General features: G+C 37.7%; 1 protein-coding gene across 2 annotated transcripts in view; it reads left to right on the forward strand.

The window, feature by feature from the left end:
- TBCEL (tubulin folding cofactor E like) overlaps nucleotides 1-18,032 on the forward strand; it is a 54,845-nt gene that overhangs the window by 15,036 nt on the left and 21,777 nt on the right. For both annotated transcript variants that reach the window (XM_063436301.1, XM_063436302.1), the window contains exons 2-6: nucleotides 269-410; nucleotides 2,229-2,368; nucleotides 6,325-6,506; nucleotides 7,654-7,910; nucleotides 11,710-11,836. In XM_063436301.1, the coding sequence (XP_063292371.1) occupies nucleotides 278-410; nucleotides 2,229-2,368; nucleotides 6,325-6,506; nucleotides 7,654-7,910; nucleotides 11,710-11,836 (839 nt within the window). In that variant the 5' untranslated portion in view covers nucleotides 269-277. The remainder of the gene's footprint in view (nucleotides 1-268; nucleotides 411-2,228; nucleotides 2,369-6,324; nucleotides 6,507-7,653; nucleotides 7,911-11,709; nucleotides 11,837-18,032) is intronic.

The raw sequence follows: 18,032 nt of genomic DNA on the forward strand, positions 1-18,032 counted from the left end.
GCATGGAATAGCCTTCCAGCTTAAGTGGTAGATGTTAACACAGTAAAGGAGTTTAAGCATGCGTGGGATAGGCATAAGGCTATCCTAACTATAAGATAAGGCCAGGGACTAATGAAAGTATTTAGAAAATTGGGCAGACTGGATGGGCCGAATGGTTTTTATCTGCCGTCACTTTCTATGTAATATTATGTAGTACTATAAAAAGGTTAAAATCTAGAAATCATTTTTTTTCAAAAATATGCAAAATAATTCCTTCCTTGTCTCATAGGCCATTACCATGGATTCACCATGTGGAAGAAGCTTCATGCAAGTACTTAGTGAGAAATACAGCCCAGAGAATTTTCCATACCGAAGAGGCCCAGGAGCTGGAGTACATGTCCCTGCAGGACCACATGTATCTCCTATTAAGGGTAAAAACATGTTGAAAAAGCAGCTACATGTCGGAGGGGCGATGGTTCCTAAAATCTTTGTCTGATAACAGCTATGTACACTACGTTCTTTCAATTTTCTGTCTTTTTATTATTGCTACTTGCTATATCCATGGTTATCTCTTTTAATTTCCAAGGCCTTCTAAGCTTATCAGTGCCAACTAGGGTTCTATTAAGAATTTGTGTCACTGCATTCATGAAAAACCTGGATACTCATTCATTGCATGTACTACTACCACTTGTCATTATTGAATGACTTTGTGATTTCATTATACGTGCCTCAATAAAAACCTTGATTTACAAAAAAAAAACTACATTGGTCATAGTAAGATTGAGATAATTTACAAATGAAACAGATTTCTCCTTACTTTGAACTAAAATCTCAAAGTCCTAATGATAGATTAAAAGCATTCTTAATTTAATACACAAATAATGCAGTTTAGTTACATTTTTCACCTTATTGAGCTTATTTATGAAGTTTCCTGTTTTTAATGCTGCTCTTCCAGAATCCTATGCAACATCCAATACTAGTATTTGATTTACAGGAAATGACTCCTCAAACTCATACTTGGCTGTCATATTCTGGAAAAGAATATTGTATAATAATAAGAGAATGAAAAGCACTCAACATCTGTTCATCCTGAAGGTGGAAATGTCAAAATTTTCCTTGTAAATTTTGTTTTAAATTATGTACAGACTCTGGAAACGTTTTGTGTTGAGACTTCAATATCCCTTTTAATTTATCTATAAAGCCCAGTATGCAGGAGGGGCACATATACAAGGGGATGAGAGCTGGACAACCTACCCACAAGGATTGCTGCCCAAGTTTATTTGACCACATTGTAGTCACCTACCATGAATATACTGAAAAATACATACCCATCACATGATCTGGAAGTATCTCTTTCCGATTAAAAATGCTGTAATCAGAACCTGTAGTAAGACTACCACATACAGAAGCACACTGGCAAACAAACAAACACAATATGAAAGAGCAAGCAGGGAGATGTTCATCCAATGAGACTTGAAGAGTCATACTCCTATAATAGATGAAAGGGTTATTTAAAAATGTGGAAATCTCTGACCAAAGAGGTTGTTTTACCAGATCCTGTTGATTTGTTTTTCATTTTTAGAAAACCAGAATATTCAAGGTATATTTACATCACTTGAACACTACCACCTCTATTGCAAATTAAGCAACAATTTATCCCTGAAGTTGGGACTCGCTCAGTACATCTTAAACCTCCCACCCTTCTTTTCTGTCTGCAGTGCAGTATGAGGAAGGATCAACCAGGCCGGCTGATGATAGGCTAAGAGCATAAGCTGATGCTCTCATCTTGCCATCAGACACCATTGAGAAAAATAGTACATACAATTAATTTTCAGTGAGCTAATCCTACCTTGTACTGCACTGCAGAGAAGAACAGAATGCAGAAGTGCTGGAGCCCCAACTTTGGGGTTAAACTGTCTCCTTGTAGAGAGGTGTAAGATGACACCAGATACTCCTGAGAGATTTGGCCCAAATTATAGTCTTTCTTCTCAAGAGAAAGACACTTGGTCAGTATGCAAGTTCATGGCATTACAAGGCAGTATGCTACATAGTTTACTGAAAGTTCATATGGACCTGCTTTTTACAAAGATACAAACCTCAGTGTGTGCATAAAATATTTGTTTTTAAAATATTTTTGGGGAGGGTGAAGACAACACACAATTGTATAAATCATAAAAAAAATCATCAATCCAGTGTTTTGTCAAACACAAAAAAGTAACAACAATTTTTTCTCTATTCTGACCTTTCAGATCGATTGAATCTTCCTAGCATTCTTGTCCTCAGTGGCTGTGGTATCACATGTGCTGGAGAGGAGAGTGAGATTGCTGCCTTCTGCTCTCATGTATCAGAGCTGGATCTCTCTGATAACAGACTTGCTGACTGGCAGGAGGTAGGACAAAAATACATGGAAAATCTATGATCAAATCTTTTGAAATGGTATACCTAGAACTGAGGACGGTGCTCACAGCCTACTAGCATCTTAATCTCTAATATGGCATGCAGTCGTTAAGGTGTTCAGGCTGTTCCTTTAATTGAAATAAGGGATACTGTTCAACAAGGATGTCAAACTCAAAGTCTAGCACAGGCCACATAAGCAAGGTTTAAGTTTATGTGGGCCGCAAAAAAACTGTTCAACAAGGATGTCAAACTCAAAGTCTAGCACAGGCCACATAAGCAAGGTTTAAGTTTATGTGGGCCGCAAAAAAAACCCAAAAAACGTAAATTTTCATAGAAACGTAGGTTTATTTTGAAACGTACAGTATAAAAAAAGCCCCCAGCATCCCCATCTACTAAACCACAGCACCCACCTCTTCTAAATCCCAGTCCCCCCCTCTGCTAAATCCCAGACCGCCCCCATATACTAAATACTAGTACCCCCCTCTCGCCAACAAGCAGACTCCACTCACATTGCTGCTGCCAGTATGCGACTCCGGAGTCTGACCTCTGGTATACCCCAAATGGCGTCGTCCGATCCCACTACTGATCCTCCCACTACTTCTTGAAACCCTGTGAAGGTGGAGCACGTTGATGTCACGTCGGAATGTGACGTGGCATTGCGTGCCTCCATGCACCTCCAGGTTCTCCACTGTCCAGTCGCAGCCAATGCAACACTGACCAATACACACACTAACTGACAGACACACTCACTGACAGACACACAAAGACACAGACAGACACTTACAGACAGACACACACACACTCACTGACAGACACACTCACTGACAGACACACAAATACACAGACAGACACACACAGACAGACCCACTAACTGACAGACACACTCACTAACAGACTCACTCACTCACTCACAATCAGACAAAAACAGACACACACACTGACAGACAGACACACAGACACTCACTGACAGACACACACTCACTGACACACACACAGACATACTCACTGACAGGCACACACACATTTTCTTTGTTGCTCCCTACCATTTGGAGCTGATGTGGGGCCTCTCCCTGGGGCCCAGTGGGGATCTTCTATCTGCTCCACACTGCTCCCTCGCACGGTTTAATGATGCCGGGTGCTGGAATATGACATCATGTTCCGGCGCCCGGCTTCACTACAGACGGCGCGCGCGAGGGAGCAGTGAGGAGCAGGAACATTGAGCTCCCTCGCTGGCACTCCTTCCCGGCCGGGTAAGTTTTAGCAGAATAGACACCTGCAATGTGGGGAAAGCAGGTGCCTACTCTGCTATAACACTGAGCATGTACTCGCGGCTCGCCGGGTCACAAAGATTCCCATCGTGTTTGAGTTTGACATGCTTACTGTACAATCTCTAAACTTCTGCTCATGATTCTATAAAAGATATACTTTGTTATATCAATATTATCTTTAACTTTAGCAAAAAGTATTTATGTAATTAAGTAATTGAAATGTTTATTCATAGAAACAAGCAGCTTGTCCCACTATGCCCTAGGTCCCACTTAAAGCACAAAACGACTTTAGCTTAATGAAGCAGTTTTTGTATAGATCATGCCCCTGTAGTCTCACTGCTAATTCTCTGCCCTTTAGGAGTTAACTAATTAATGACCAAGATTTATATCTTTATGTAGTGCAGGGCTCAACATTGGCTGAAGGCATATATGGTCATGTGTTAGTATCAGCAGGGTTAAATCCCTGTTGGTACCAGTGAGCCCCAGGTATCTCTGGATAATTAGTGATCCCCTTTATGCAGCTTATCGCCATTAACATCCATTGAGGACAGTGGCTGGGCAAATCAGACTCAGCTATGGTGAATTAGTGCTAGCAGGAGCGCAAGAGAGACCCACAGAGTCTGAATAGACCCTGACAGGGTCTGACACCATGGCCCCATTCCCATTGTGATTGGTGCCCAGCATCAATCACATTGTAATGGGTATGCCTAATTTTCAGCATTACATTAATATTCCTGTAATACTTAAAACAGCCAGTAGATGGCAGCAATATGCCACTCTCTACTGTTTTAACTAAGAAACCCACGTGCTGATATCAGTTCTGATATTAGCAGAGCTTTTCTTTTGAATTATGGTAGGGTTAGTGTTGGGTTAAATGGACACTGTAGGCAACCAGACCACTTCATCTCATTTAAGGTGGTCTTGGTGCACTGTCCCTGCCTTCCTTAGTCCTGCAATGTAAAACATTGCTTTTTAGAGAAAATAAGATTGCCTCTTGTGGCTGTCTACCAGTTTTAGGTTTAGGGGGAAGGTTAGGGCAGTTGTAGAGTAATTGTAAGCATCTGGTTAGAGGTAAAGTTGGTTTCGCATTGGGGGGAGGGTTGATAAAGGGCTAGTGTTAACTACCAAAACTGTATTTATCCTAGACATATGAGGCATTAAACAATCAGGAATGACACATTAATTTATTTTGATCTTTTTGGATTTAGTTGCAGTGGATGTGTAAATATTATTATAAGGAAAATTGTGAAACAAAATCTGTTTTGTTTCCCCCATTTTTAACATTTTGCACACTTACAGGGTTATTTATTAAAGTGAGAATTCAAAGTGAATTCCAAATTTAAGGACAAAGTAGTAAAACTGGGGGGGGAAACAATTTCAGCTATGTTTCTGTTTCAGCTACTTTGTCGTTAAAAATGAAATTCACTTTAGGAAAATAACCCTGTAAATGTTGTGTTAGGTATACATAGAGGATATTAAAAGAAAAAAAACACTATATATATATATATATATATATATATATATATATAGGCACTTAAAAAACACACATTCTAGATTTTCTTTTAGTTTAGAACTTTGACAATTGCCCATGTCCTTAAGGGGTTAATCAGACACATGAGGCTTCTGCATTTTCTAGCAGACAATTAAGAAAGCAGGAGATAATAAATTCTAAATTACACAGACTGTTCAATAAAGGATGTTTAAAAATTAGATCTTTCTTTACAGGAAGTGTGTAGAGAGGCTCTGTAAGTAACAGATGGGAGGTGTTGCTAGGGCTGCATTAAAAAGGAATTTAGCTCCTAAATGGCAGAGGATTGAGCAGTGAGACTGCATGGGCATGGTCTATACATCAATCAACCACTTAATTAAGCTAAGGTTGTTTTGGTACTTAGAGTGTCTTAACCCCTTAATGACGTCTTTCAAAAGTCCAGAAGCCTGTCTTTAACGGCAGAGGGCGGCATAGAACACCTGGCATTTAAAACAGTAAAACTTATAATGATTATAATATCAGTGAAAAATATGAACACAATCTTGGGCCAGGATTTGTGACTAAGTGGCTACCAAAAATGACTGGACATTTTTACTTTTACAAATCGTATGCCATGCTGGGGTTAATTTTTATTCCTGGGCTGCTATACGGTTTCAAAAGCAACATAGGCCAAGCAAAACAAATCAGGCAATTTCAATGTATAAACCGAAATGGCAAGCTCATTGTTTGACCCTGTAACTTTCCAAACACCATGAAACCTGTACATGGGTGGCATTGTTGTATCCGTGGGACATCGCTGCATACAAATATGTGTTTTATTGAAGAAAAAAGCTAACAGTACTATGGCATTCACAGTTTAAATACCAGCCAGAACTTGAAAAATAGCATTTCTTAATTTCTCAAGCATTTTAGATTTTATTCATATTAAATTATGTTTTATATATAAATATTTGGCGTGAAACAAAAGCCCTGTTTCTCCTAAAAAAATTATATATAATAATTAAGCTGTCAATTTCTAGCTTTTGTTTACATTTTTTTTAATGTGATTTATGTGACATATATTAGTTGTTCTTGAAAAAAATTTGCTGTAAGAATTTGGTTAAGGTGTGACTTAAGTCACTTTTAGACTGAAAAGGTTACCATGAAAGGTCCATTCATCTAAGTTTTTTTTTTCTTGCATATCTTTTCCAGGTAAGCAGGATTGTATCTAATGTTCCACAGTTAAAATTCCTGAATTTGAGCTCAAATCCTCTGCATCTATCAGTGCTGGAACGAACGAATGCTGTAACATTTTCTGGTATCCGTAAGCTGGTCCTTAATAATTGCAAAGCATCCTGGGAAACTGTGCATACATTGCTTCTGGAGTTGCCAGAGTAAGCATAACAACATTGTAAATAATATAAAAATAAACATATCACATTGGCAGACAGAACATTGAACTGGAAATGTGCATTTAACATTTATGAGTTAACAGAAGATAAAGTTATAGAGACACTATTGGCATCAAGACCACTTCAGCTTATTGTCAGTTTAATCCTGCAATTGTAATTATTGCAGTTATTGAGAAACTGCAATAATTACATTACATGGTTAACTCCGCTTCTAGTGGCTGTCTACCAGATAGCAACTAGAGCTACTAGACAGCCACTAGAGGTGCTTCAAGGTCATTGGGCGACTTTTGGTTACCTAAATGAACCTGGGCGTCCTCTTGCTATGCATGAGTACATCCAGCATCAGGTACAACCCCATAGAAAATCATTGACTTATTCTTATTGAAGTAGTCTCGGTGCAGTGTCTCAGTCCATCTTAGCCCTGGAATGTAAATCATTGCAGTTTTCGAGAAACTCACATAATTACATGGACTAAGACTGCCTCTAGTGGCTGTCATTCACACAGCCACTAATGGATTTTCCTGGTTGCTAAGGACAGTCGTCTAACTGACGGTGGACCTTTTCACTCTCTGAATAAGGAAATCCAACGTCCATAAAATAAATTATTTCCTTTAAAAAGGGGCCTAATGTGCTCGCCGCGCACGCACATGAGCTTTTCCCCCCTGGGGAGATGTCGGAGAAGGCGAAGCACGTAAGGGCATCGGCGCTGGAATCGAGTAAGTGAGTAAAGGGTTTTTTACGCCATTCTGCTGCTGGAGGGGGAGAGCACAGGGGACAGGGGGGACCAGATGGCTCTATTGTGTTAGAAATACAGAGTTGTATTCCTAACACTATAGAATTACTTTAACTTCATATATGTATGGATGGCTCAATGGGGAAGTGATTATTTTACATATGATGCCAGTAATTAAGGGGTTCGTTTGTGGGCCACACATATTTCTTCAAAAATATATTACTTTAAAACTGATGATTTAAAATAAAGACATTCAGGTACAACTTCCTAAAACCAGAACCATGACAGAAAACTATAGTGGTTGTGTTGTGTGGAGTGTCTCTTTAATAATGATATGACCTACTTTTATACTTCTTAAGTGCAATAGTATTGGACTCATGGACCTCTATATTACAGGTTGGAAGAGCTTTTCCTGTGCCTTAATGATTATAACACAGTCTTGTGTTCAACTGTCTGCTTTCAATCGCTGAAGTTGCTTCATATAACTGACAATAATCTTCAGGACTGGTCAGAGGTCAGGAAATTAGGGATAATGTTTCCATGTCTGGATACCCTCATTCTAGCGAATAATAATATTTTAAGCATTGAGGATACAGAGGATTCACTTGTGCGACTTTTTCCAAGCCTCCGGTTATTAAGTCTTCATAAATCAGGTACGTTTGTTACAAAATTAATCTCATATTTGTTAATGTCTTGACAAATACACTTCTACAGTATGTTTCTCAGATGACAACTGACAGAGCATTATGCTAATTTAAAAATGAAATTATTCTTAATTTTTGCATTATGCCAGATTCATAGTATTTGGGTTAATTACAAAACACTTGCACCCTGCTTCATAGAAGAAAGAATGAGAGAAGTTAGGAAAGTTACAAATAACTGTAAGAGCAAAATGCATATCTTCAATGGGGTAGATATGCATTCTAGAGCACAACATCTGTCTTTTAAATGGACACTCTTAGCACCATAATCACTACAGAAATCTTGGAAGTGATTGGACTCTTACCCTAACTATTGCACCAGACGGCGTCTGTTACCATAACCACTATAGTGTTTTGTAGTGGTTACGGTGCTAAGATTATTTCTTTAGTTAATACACCTTGAAAAGCCACTACAATAAATGACAACTTACACCCATACAAAAGCTTAGGGTAAGACACCTAGTTCTCATGTGTGTATATGTACTCTATTTACTGTTCTGGCAACATTAAAAGCAGTTATTCAGTTTTAAAAATTATTACTGTAAGAATGCTTCTTCATCCTCCAAAGAATTCTCAGCAATGAATTGCACAGTGTTTGGGTGAAATGTTATGCATATAATACAGCAATAAGTCATGTTTTCATGCTAGACTGGAAAGTATTTGATATTGTCAGCTCCCAATGAGAAAGTAAAACGTTACTGGCAGGTGTCATCTGCTTTATAGTTTGAGGTTTAGCTCAAGAATCTGCAACTTGCGAGGATTTTCAAAAATAAAAATGCATGGGTGTCAAATGTGAGAATTGTTGTATTGAGTTTTGTTTATTGTTACAATATTTATTGTTATCCATTATGTAACACATGAAAATATAGGTCATATCCAACCTAAAATGTCCATTAAATGTGCTGCTGTGCCTTTTTCCTGTTATGTTTACTTATCCATTAGAGGGACAATATAGTCACCAAAACAACTTTAGCTTAATGAAGCAATTTTGGAATATAGATCATGCCCTGCATTCTCACTGCTCAATTCACTGTCATTTAGGAGTTAAATCACTTTGTTTATGCAGCACTAGTCACACCTTCCAGCATGTGACTTACACAGCTTTCCTAAACACTTCCTGTAAAGAATCATCTAATGTTTACACTTCCTATATTGCAAACTCTGTTTAATTAAAAAACAAAATCTCCTCCTCTGTTAATAGCTTGCTAAACCATGCAGCCTCCTGTGTGTGATAAAGGTTCAATTTGCAGAGCAGGAGATAATTACTTTTAAAGTAAATTACATCTGATTGAAAATGAAACCATTTTCATGCAGGCTGTATCAGTCACGGTTAGGTGAGGTGGCTAGGGCTGCATAAACAGAAACAAACGATATTTAATACCTAAATGACAGTGAATTGAGCACTGAAACATCAGAGGCATGATCTATACACCAAAACTGCTTCATTAAGCTGAAGTTGTTTTGATGACTATCGTGTCCCTTTAATAAATAAGTGTTGGTGAGAACAGATAAATAAAATGTATAACATTACCTTGCATACAAAAACAATAAAGCAAGCGCTCAATTTTCAAGGGTTAATTTGTGAGCCATGCAGTTATATGAGTGTAGGGTGCTAAATGAGTAAAAGTGACCTGTGTCCCCTAACAGGTTAGCAAATACCATATAAGAAATAAACCCAAATCACATCAAAAGAGTATTGCACAAAAGATATTTATTCAAAAGGCGTTGTGCCGAAACTTGTCGAATCAGTGCCCCTGTGTCCATTAGAGAGCAGTGTTACACTGCATGAACATTGTTAACCTTGACAGAGATGAGTAAAGGGATTCTTTAGGGTGGCATTGATCACTTTTTAATGAAATATATTGATAATAATGAGGAGTAAAACGATATCAATGACCTGCTCTCGTTGAGATTTTGAAGCTTCTGTTATGAGTTTTGACCAGATTAGAAAATGACTAAAAGTGGAGCATTCTCTATTGCCTTGTTTCCACTGAGCGGATTGGTTCGGGTTGGTACAGTTTGGAAGGTTTAGAATGGACCAGCCCATTCTGGTGAGCGTTTCCACTGCAAGTCAGACCTTCAAGGCCATGCGGGGTTTAGAAAAAATGCTCTTCCTGTCCACCAATCAATGGATTGTATAGTAGATCCGCCCCAACCGAAACGTTCCATTTTCTATGGCCCTACATCTGAAGCAGGACCCTAAATGGATTGGTACGGTTCGCTTGTATGGACCACTTTCATAATTGGAAACACCCAAAATAGCGAAACGTACCGAACTGAACCGAACCGATCCGCTCAGTGGAAACGAGGCATATGTTTCCCATTGACTGTTTCAGTTTTAGTACATTGCCCCAAAATTATTCTTGAGTCCTATCATCATCGAGAATTTGATTGTGACCCGTGCATACTTTAAAAAACATTTTAAAAAATCTGCTTTTTTTTGTCTGATGGCCTGTTTTAAAGGGTTTGTACAAAAATCCATTTTGTAGTATTAGTCTGTACACAGAAATCACCCTCTCAAAAAAGACACATCAAGAACCATAATCGGTTATATTTTTTGCATAGACAAACTCTGTCATATATATGTTAAAATTTATGTAAAGGCACTAATCATGGGTCAAAATATATTTACCTTAAGGTAAACCTGTATTTCTCCTATTCATTATAAATGTTGTTGCTTGTTAAGATTATTATTTTTTGTTTATTTATAGTGGAAATTAGTACCGGTAATTGTTTTTATTTATCAATACTGAAGGCTAGTAAAAAGTATCTACTCAAGTACTTGTCCAAATTAGTATGGATATTGTCTTTGCTACTTCTTCTTAGTAGCTACATCCTATTTTTGAATCTGTGCAGTCTCCCAACATTAGATAATGGCAAGCATAGACCTTTGAGATACTGGGGACTAGTGACCTTTTGCACTGATTAAACTTTTTTGTGTGACTTTTATTGTGATGTTTGTTAGATCTTTAAAGGGACATTATAGGCACAGACTGTGGCAGGGGGTCACTGTAGTGTTAGGAATACAGTTTTGTAATCCTAACCCAAAGTGTTCTTTTAATATATTTTTTAAAAACAGAGCATCACATGGAAAAAAGTTATCATAAGACATGGGCGATTTTCATTAGTTTTATTAAATTGTGTCATTTACATAGATGTGACAGTTCCCTTTGGACTTTTCTTTTTCTTTTTTTCAGTAAGAGTCAGCATTAAAATTGAGATTCCAGTTTGGCAATTAATTAAATCTCTAAGTCAGATTGGTTAGAATTACATGTATTTTGCCAATAAGGCTTCAAATAAATATATCATTTATAATCTGCTGATGAAAGTAAAAAAGAAAAAAAAAAGTGTATCTGGTAAAATTTTCTCTTATTGAACTGTACATTGATCCAAAAAAAGATTTGGAATCACTGGCCTAGGGTCTCTGAAACTGCTATGTTTACAGCTGCAGGGTTAAAAGTAGGAGGGCCTGTCACCCAGACCACTTCATTGAGCTGAAGTGGTCTGGGTGCATATAGTGGTCCTCTAAATAATAATAATGTGAAATATAAAATTTCTTTCCAAAAAAAACAAATGTTTTTCTCCCACTCTATTTATTTATGAGTTATTTATTATGCAATAAATGGTGGTGATGTCCATACAGAAATGCAAAATGTCCAACTTTGCTAAGTCAATCTAAATATCTTTTAGTTATTTAATGGGAAAACAATGTACCGTATTTCTCATTTTATTAATTTGCTTATTTTTGTAGGTCTAAATTCCTGGGACGATATTGAAAAATTAAATTGTCTGCCAAGACTTGAAGAAGTCAGGTTATTAGGTATTCCTTTAGTTGAACCATACAGTACAGAGGAGCGCAGAAAACTGGTTATAGCAAGGTATGTGCATGGTTTGTTCTGTGCATTGGAACTTATTTTTGTACATACATATACACATTTAAATTAATAAATAAATGTAACAGAAAAAATTCCACCTGTGAGGATGGGTCCAAAGGATAGGAACCGTCTCACTGGTGGAAGAACACCTTAATGGACACTCCAGGGGTGTCCTGGGGCTTAACCCCTATAACTTAGAGAACAAACAAACTACTCAAACAGCTGGAGTGATCCAGACTGGCCGAGTATACTACTGGATATGATAGGGAAATAAAGAAATTAATGCAATCTAGTAAAAAAACCAATAGATAAATAAATGTGAAAACTTGCCTTAATGGCTCACCTCTATAGATATCAAGTGATACCCTAGTACCTACAAAGCTCAAAGGAATGCTAACTGGCTAATGACTTTATTGGGTAAAAGAATGGTCAAGTCCAGAGCTAAGAGCGTAAAGGGTAGGTGTATGTCATTCAGCTGACATGGGTATCTGGGGTATGGTCACTTATGTAGAACCTCAAAGGTTCCTGTATGCCGTGTGGCTGGTAAATGACTCCAAACTTATAGTAGTCTATAGATATGCAGTTTACAAAACTGTAGTAAATCGAGTCATAGACCAAGCTGGCATATGGGGCAGCATATAGCAATTCCCTGTATATAATAAAAGGAGAGAATCTAGCATTTGGGAAGGAATTCGAAATATCCCCCAGAGTCTATTGCTAGGCAACTGTAACGCTAAACAAATAATGGTTACAGTAGATACAAGGGAGACCCCCACCTATTCTGTGAGAATAAATGCTCTACAGACAGTCATAAAGTGACCAAAACCCAAGGAAAGAGAGAGGTGAAAGAGACAGAGATTATAGTGGCTCCATGTGCAGAACCATACTTAGAATGTTGGTTGCCTGCACATGGTGATAGATAGCCCTAAGTGAAATAAAGTGAACGAAAAGAGCCCATAGAGCCCGACGCGCGTTTCGGTGCTTGCTTAGATGCACCTTCGTCAGGGGCCCCTGACGAAGGTGCATCTAAGCAAGCACCGAAACGCGCTGACGAAGGTGCATCTAAGCAAGCACCGAAACGCGCGTCGGGCTCTATGGGCTCTTTTCGTTCACTTTATTTCACTTAGGGCTATCTATCACCATGTGCAGGCAACCAACATTCTAAGTATGGTTCTGCACATGGAGCCACTATAATCTCTGTCTCTTTCACCTCTCTCTTTCCTTGGGTTTTGGTCACTTTATGACTGTCTGTAGAGCATTTATTCTCACAGAATAGGTGGGGGTCTCCCTTGTATCTACTGTAACCATTATTTGTTTAGCGTTACAGTTGCCTAGCAATAGACTCTGGGGGATATTTCGAATTCCTTCCCAAATGCTAGATTCTCTCCTTTTATTATATACAGGGAATTGCTATATGCTGCCCCATATGCCAGCTTGGTCTATGACTCGATTTACTACAGTTTTGTAAACTGCATATCTATAGACTACTATAAGTTTGGAGTCATTTACCAGCCACACGGCATACAGGAACCTTTGAGGTTCTACATAAGTGACCATACCCCAGATACCCATGTCAGCTGAATGACATACACCTACCCTTTACGCTCTTAGCTCTGGACTTGACCATTCTTTTACCCAATAAAGTCATTAGCCAGTTAGCATTCCTTTGAGCTTTGTAGGTACTAGGGTATCACTTGATATCTATAGAGGTGAGCCATTAAGGCAAGTTTTCACATTTATTTATCTATTGGTTTTTTTACTAGATTGCATTAATTTCTTTATTTCCCTATCATATCCAGTAGTATACTCGGCCAGTCTGGATCACTCCAGCTGTTTGAGTAGTTTGTTTGTTCTCTAAATATATATATAAATATATGTATTTAATACCAATGTATGGGTGTGCATATATATATATATATATATATATACATATCTATATCCGTGTATGTATGTATATATATATATATATATATATATATATATATATATATATGGAAGCAAAATCCAAAAAAGTCATGGTGGGGAAAAACTGTGATTGAAAACCCTTTCCACCTGAAGTCTGTGGATAATTAATACAATGTTAAGTAAAAATCTGCACACCAGTCAAGCCATAAGACTTGCTTTTCTGACAGAAATCACAATACTGCAGTGATTCATGTGTGGGCATATGCAAATTAGTTCTAGGCCATCCCCATTATAATGGGCTTTAAAGCCGTTACGGCTTTGAGCCCCAGCGGCTGCTCTCTACTCACCTCCGCCACAATCTGCTTCTGGGGGACTGCCTGACAGCCCAGGCAGTCCCCCCTCTGCAATTTAGGCCCTGCCTGGGGGCCTGTGCTGGTGCAGGCATTGAAGTTAGGTTGTCAGCCGCCATTTTGCTGGGCCCAGTGCGGGCGGAGTGTGAACTATATTGGGCCACAGGAGCCAGTAGCGGTGTGTGTGCCAGGTCGGTGGGAGGGGGGGGGGACGGAAGCTCTTAGTATGATCTGCCGAGAGTTGTGGCGGCAGGAGAGCGGCCATCTCCCAAGTGCCGTCCATGCATCCAGGCCGCAAGAGTTGTACGAGCGGAGCTGCTAGGGGTTTTCACCTGTGTGGTATCTTCATGGAGGGCATGATTTCCCCCGTCATTTGTCAGCCAGCTTTTGTCGGGTTTCAGCTCTTGTTCGGGAAGAATTTGCAAGATTTGCAGTATAACGCAAGAGTTGTTGTAGCAGGCGTCTGCTCTGCTTTGAGATCAGGCCCTGCCCCCGGACATACCCCATTTTGAATATCATGGGTTGTCTACTTTTACAAATGATATGCCTAGGGGTTAATTTTCATTCCTGGGCTACCATACGGTTTCAACGGCAACATAGGCCAAGCAAACCAATCTGGCAAATTTCAATGGAAAAGCCCTATATTTGACCCCTGTGAGTTTCCAAAAACTCATAAAACTTGTACATGAGGGGGTACTGTGGTACTCGAGAGACATTGCTTAATACAAATATGTGTATTTTATTGCAGTAAAATCTAACAGTATTATGACATTCACAGTTAAAATGTCATGCAGAACTTGAAAACTAACACATTTTCTTAATTTCTCATACTTTTTAAGATTTTATTCACATTCAATTATGTTTCATATATAAATATGTGATAAGAAATGAAAGCCCTGTTTTTCCTGAACAAAATGATATGTAATAAGTGTGGGTGCACTTAATATGAAAGAGGTGAATTACGGTTGGACAGACATATAGCGCAAATTCCAGGTTTTGTTTACGTTTTGTTTTGATCACAACTTATACAACTGGCAACATCCTTAACCCCTTAAGGACCGGACTGTTTTTGCGATGTTGTACATTTGCAACCAAGAATCTTTTTACACTTTTGTGGTGTTTGTGTTTAGCTGTAATTTTCCGCTCTTTCATTTACTGTTCCCATACAAATTATATATTGTTTTTTTCAGGATAAAAGGGGCTTTCTTTACATACCATTATTTATATAATCTCATGTAATTTAATTTTTAAAAAATGAAAAAATATGATGAAAAATTGAAAAAAATACATGTTTTTTGACTTTTATGTGAAAAATCTTTTACTCATCTACAAAAGCGAATGAAAAAAACTGCTAAATAGATTCAACATTTTGTCCTGAGTTTAAAAATACCCAGTGTTTACATGCTTTTTGCTATTTTTTTGCATGTTATAGGGCTATAAGTACAAGTAGGATATTGCGGTTTCAAAACATACATTTTTAAAATGTATCAATAGTGACATTGTAACACTATTATCTGTCATAAATCTCTGAATAACACCCCACATGTACATATTTTTTGTAAAGTAGACAACCCAGGGTATTCAATATGGGGTATGTCCAGACTTTTTTAGTAGCCACTTAGTCGCAAACACTGGTCAAAGTTAGCGTTCATATTTGTTTGTGTGTGAAAAAAGTAAAAAACTAAATTGAACGCTAATTTTGGCCAGTGTTTGTGACTAAGTGGTTACTAAAAAAGACTGGACATACCCCATTTGCAATACCTTGGGTTGTCTTCTTTTGCAAATGGTATGCCATCATGGGGGTAATTCTCATTCCTGGGCTACCATACGCTCTCAAAGGCAACGTAACCAACCTGGCCATTTTCAATGTAAAAATATTTGACCCATATATTTGACCCTGTAACTTTCAAAAACGCTATAAACCCTGTACATGGGGGGTACGGTTATACTCAGGAGACTTTTCTGAACACAAATATTAGTGTTTTAAAACTGGAAAATTTATCACAACAATTATATCATCAGTAAAAGTGCTGTTTGTGTGTGAAAAATGCAAAAAAAGTCACTTTCACTGACAATATCATCGCTGTGATATGTTTTACTGTTTTGAATCACTAATATTTGTGTTCAGCGAAGTGTCCCGAGTAAAACAGTACCCCCCATGTACAGGTTTTAGGGTGTTGTAGAACGTTACAGGGTAAAATACAGTGATGGCAAATTAAATTCTCTGGACTTTTGGCCTGGGTTGGCAGGCAGGTCCCTTAAATTGCAAACAATAAAATAACTTAATTATGTAAAAATATTACATAAATACGCACGTAGAATTTAAATATATATGCATATTTATATATTTGAAGTCTACGTGTATATTTATATAATTATTTATGTAATTTTGTATATGGACATATGAATAGTTCGTATTCTTTTTATTTATTTATATATACATAGATATATATACAATTTCATTCTAAGTGTATTTTGATATAAATATATATATTAATATCAAAATACAGTTAGAATAAAATTTCGTATAGATATATAATTTTTTTTTCAATTTTTATTATTATTTTTACATGTTTAATTTAATTTAAATTACTTATTATTTGTATTTTATAATTATATATATATATATATATATATATATATATATACAATATATATAGTTATATATATATATATATATACGTGTGTAATTATAAGTGTATTTTTATATTAATATATGTACATATTAATATAAAAATACACTTAGTATGACATTATATATATATGATATATAGACATATATTATATAGGTATAATATATGTCTATATATCATTTATATATATACACATATATAATTATAATTTTTTTATTAACTTTAACTTTTTTTCTGATTTTACAGTTGCAGGGAGACTGCCTGTCAGCACAGACAGTCCCCCTGCAGGCAGATACACAGACACCTATTGTGACCATGTGGTCGCCCTGTTGAGCGATCACATGGCCACAGGGGTCCTAATCTGCCATGGGGAGACTGTCTGGACTGCAGGCAGTCTCCCCACAACGGGAGCACCGCCGATCGCCGCCGGGGGAACGACGGCGATCGGGTAAGTAAATCTTAAAGTTAGGACGGTTCAGGACCGTCAGCGGACGGCAATTGAAAAATGCCAATGACGGTCCTGAACCGTCCTCCGTCCTTAAGGGGTTAAGACCGCAGGACGTTCTATGCCGTCCTTATTTTGGTGGCTCTAAACGCCGCAGGGCGGCATAGAACGTCCTGCGATCTTTTGTACTTACCTGGTCGCCAGCGATCCCACGCCGGCGATCGCAGTATGGGGGACTTACCTGGGAGCCTAGGGAGTCCCCCTCTGTTCTCTTCGGCCCCCCAGGGCCATGTGATCGCGAGGTCCTTGTCCATGTCAATGCCAGCAGGGAGAGTGCCTGTAATGACAAGTACTCCCCCTGCTGTCTGAAAAAAATAAAAAAAAAATTTAAAACAGTGTAAATATAAGATTATATATACTTAGATCATTTATATATTATATATATATATATATATATACATATATATATATATATATATATGATCTAAGTATATATATACACATATACACATAAATATACATACACTGTCTACGTGTATTTTAATATTAATATATACATAATTATATATATATATATATTAATATTAAAATACACGTACAATGATATTGATTAAATATATATATATAATTTTCATTAACCGGGAAGCACCCAATCATTCACCTCCTCTCGGTCATGTGACGCGGAAGTATATGCCGGGTATCTGACATGCGCAGATACGCTGAGTGCACGCCGAAAATCGGAATGAACTGATTTCAGCTGAATAGGTGAGTGTCTATTGGTTATGTTATTTCAGATGTCCTATATAAGTGTGTTTTTTACTATATTTAATGTCTTTGGTGTCCTGATGAAAGCTCCGACCGGGAGC

Source organism: Pelobates fuscus, chromosome 11 (genome assembly GCF_036172605.1).
Source record: "Pelobates fuscus isolate aPelFus1 chromosome 11, aPelFus1.pri, whole genome shotgun sequence".
NCBI lineage: Eukaryota > Metazoa > Chordata > Amphibia > Anura > Pelobatidae > Pelobates > Pelobates fuscus.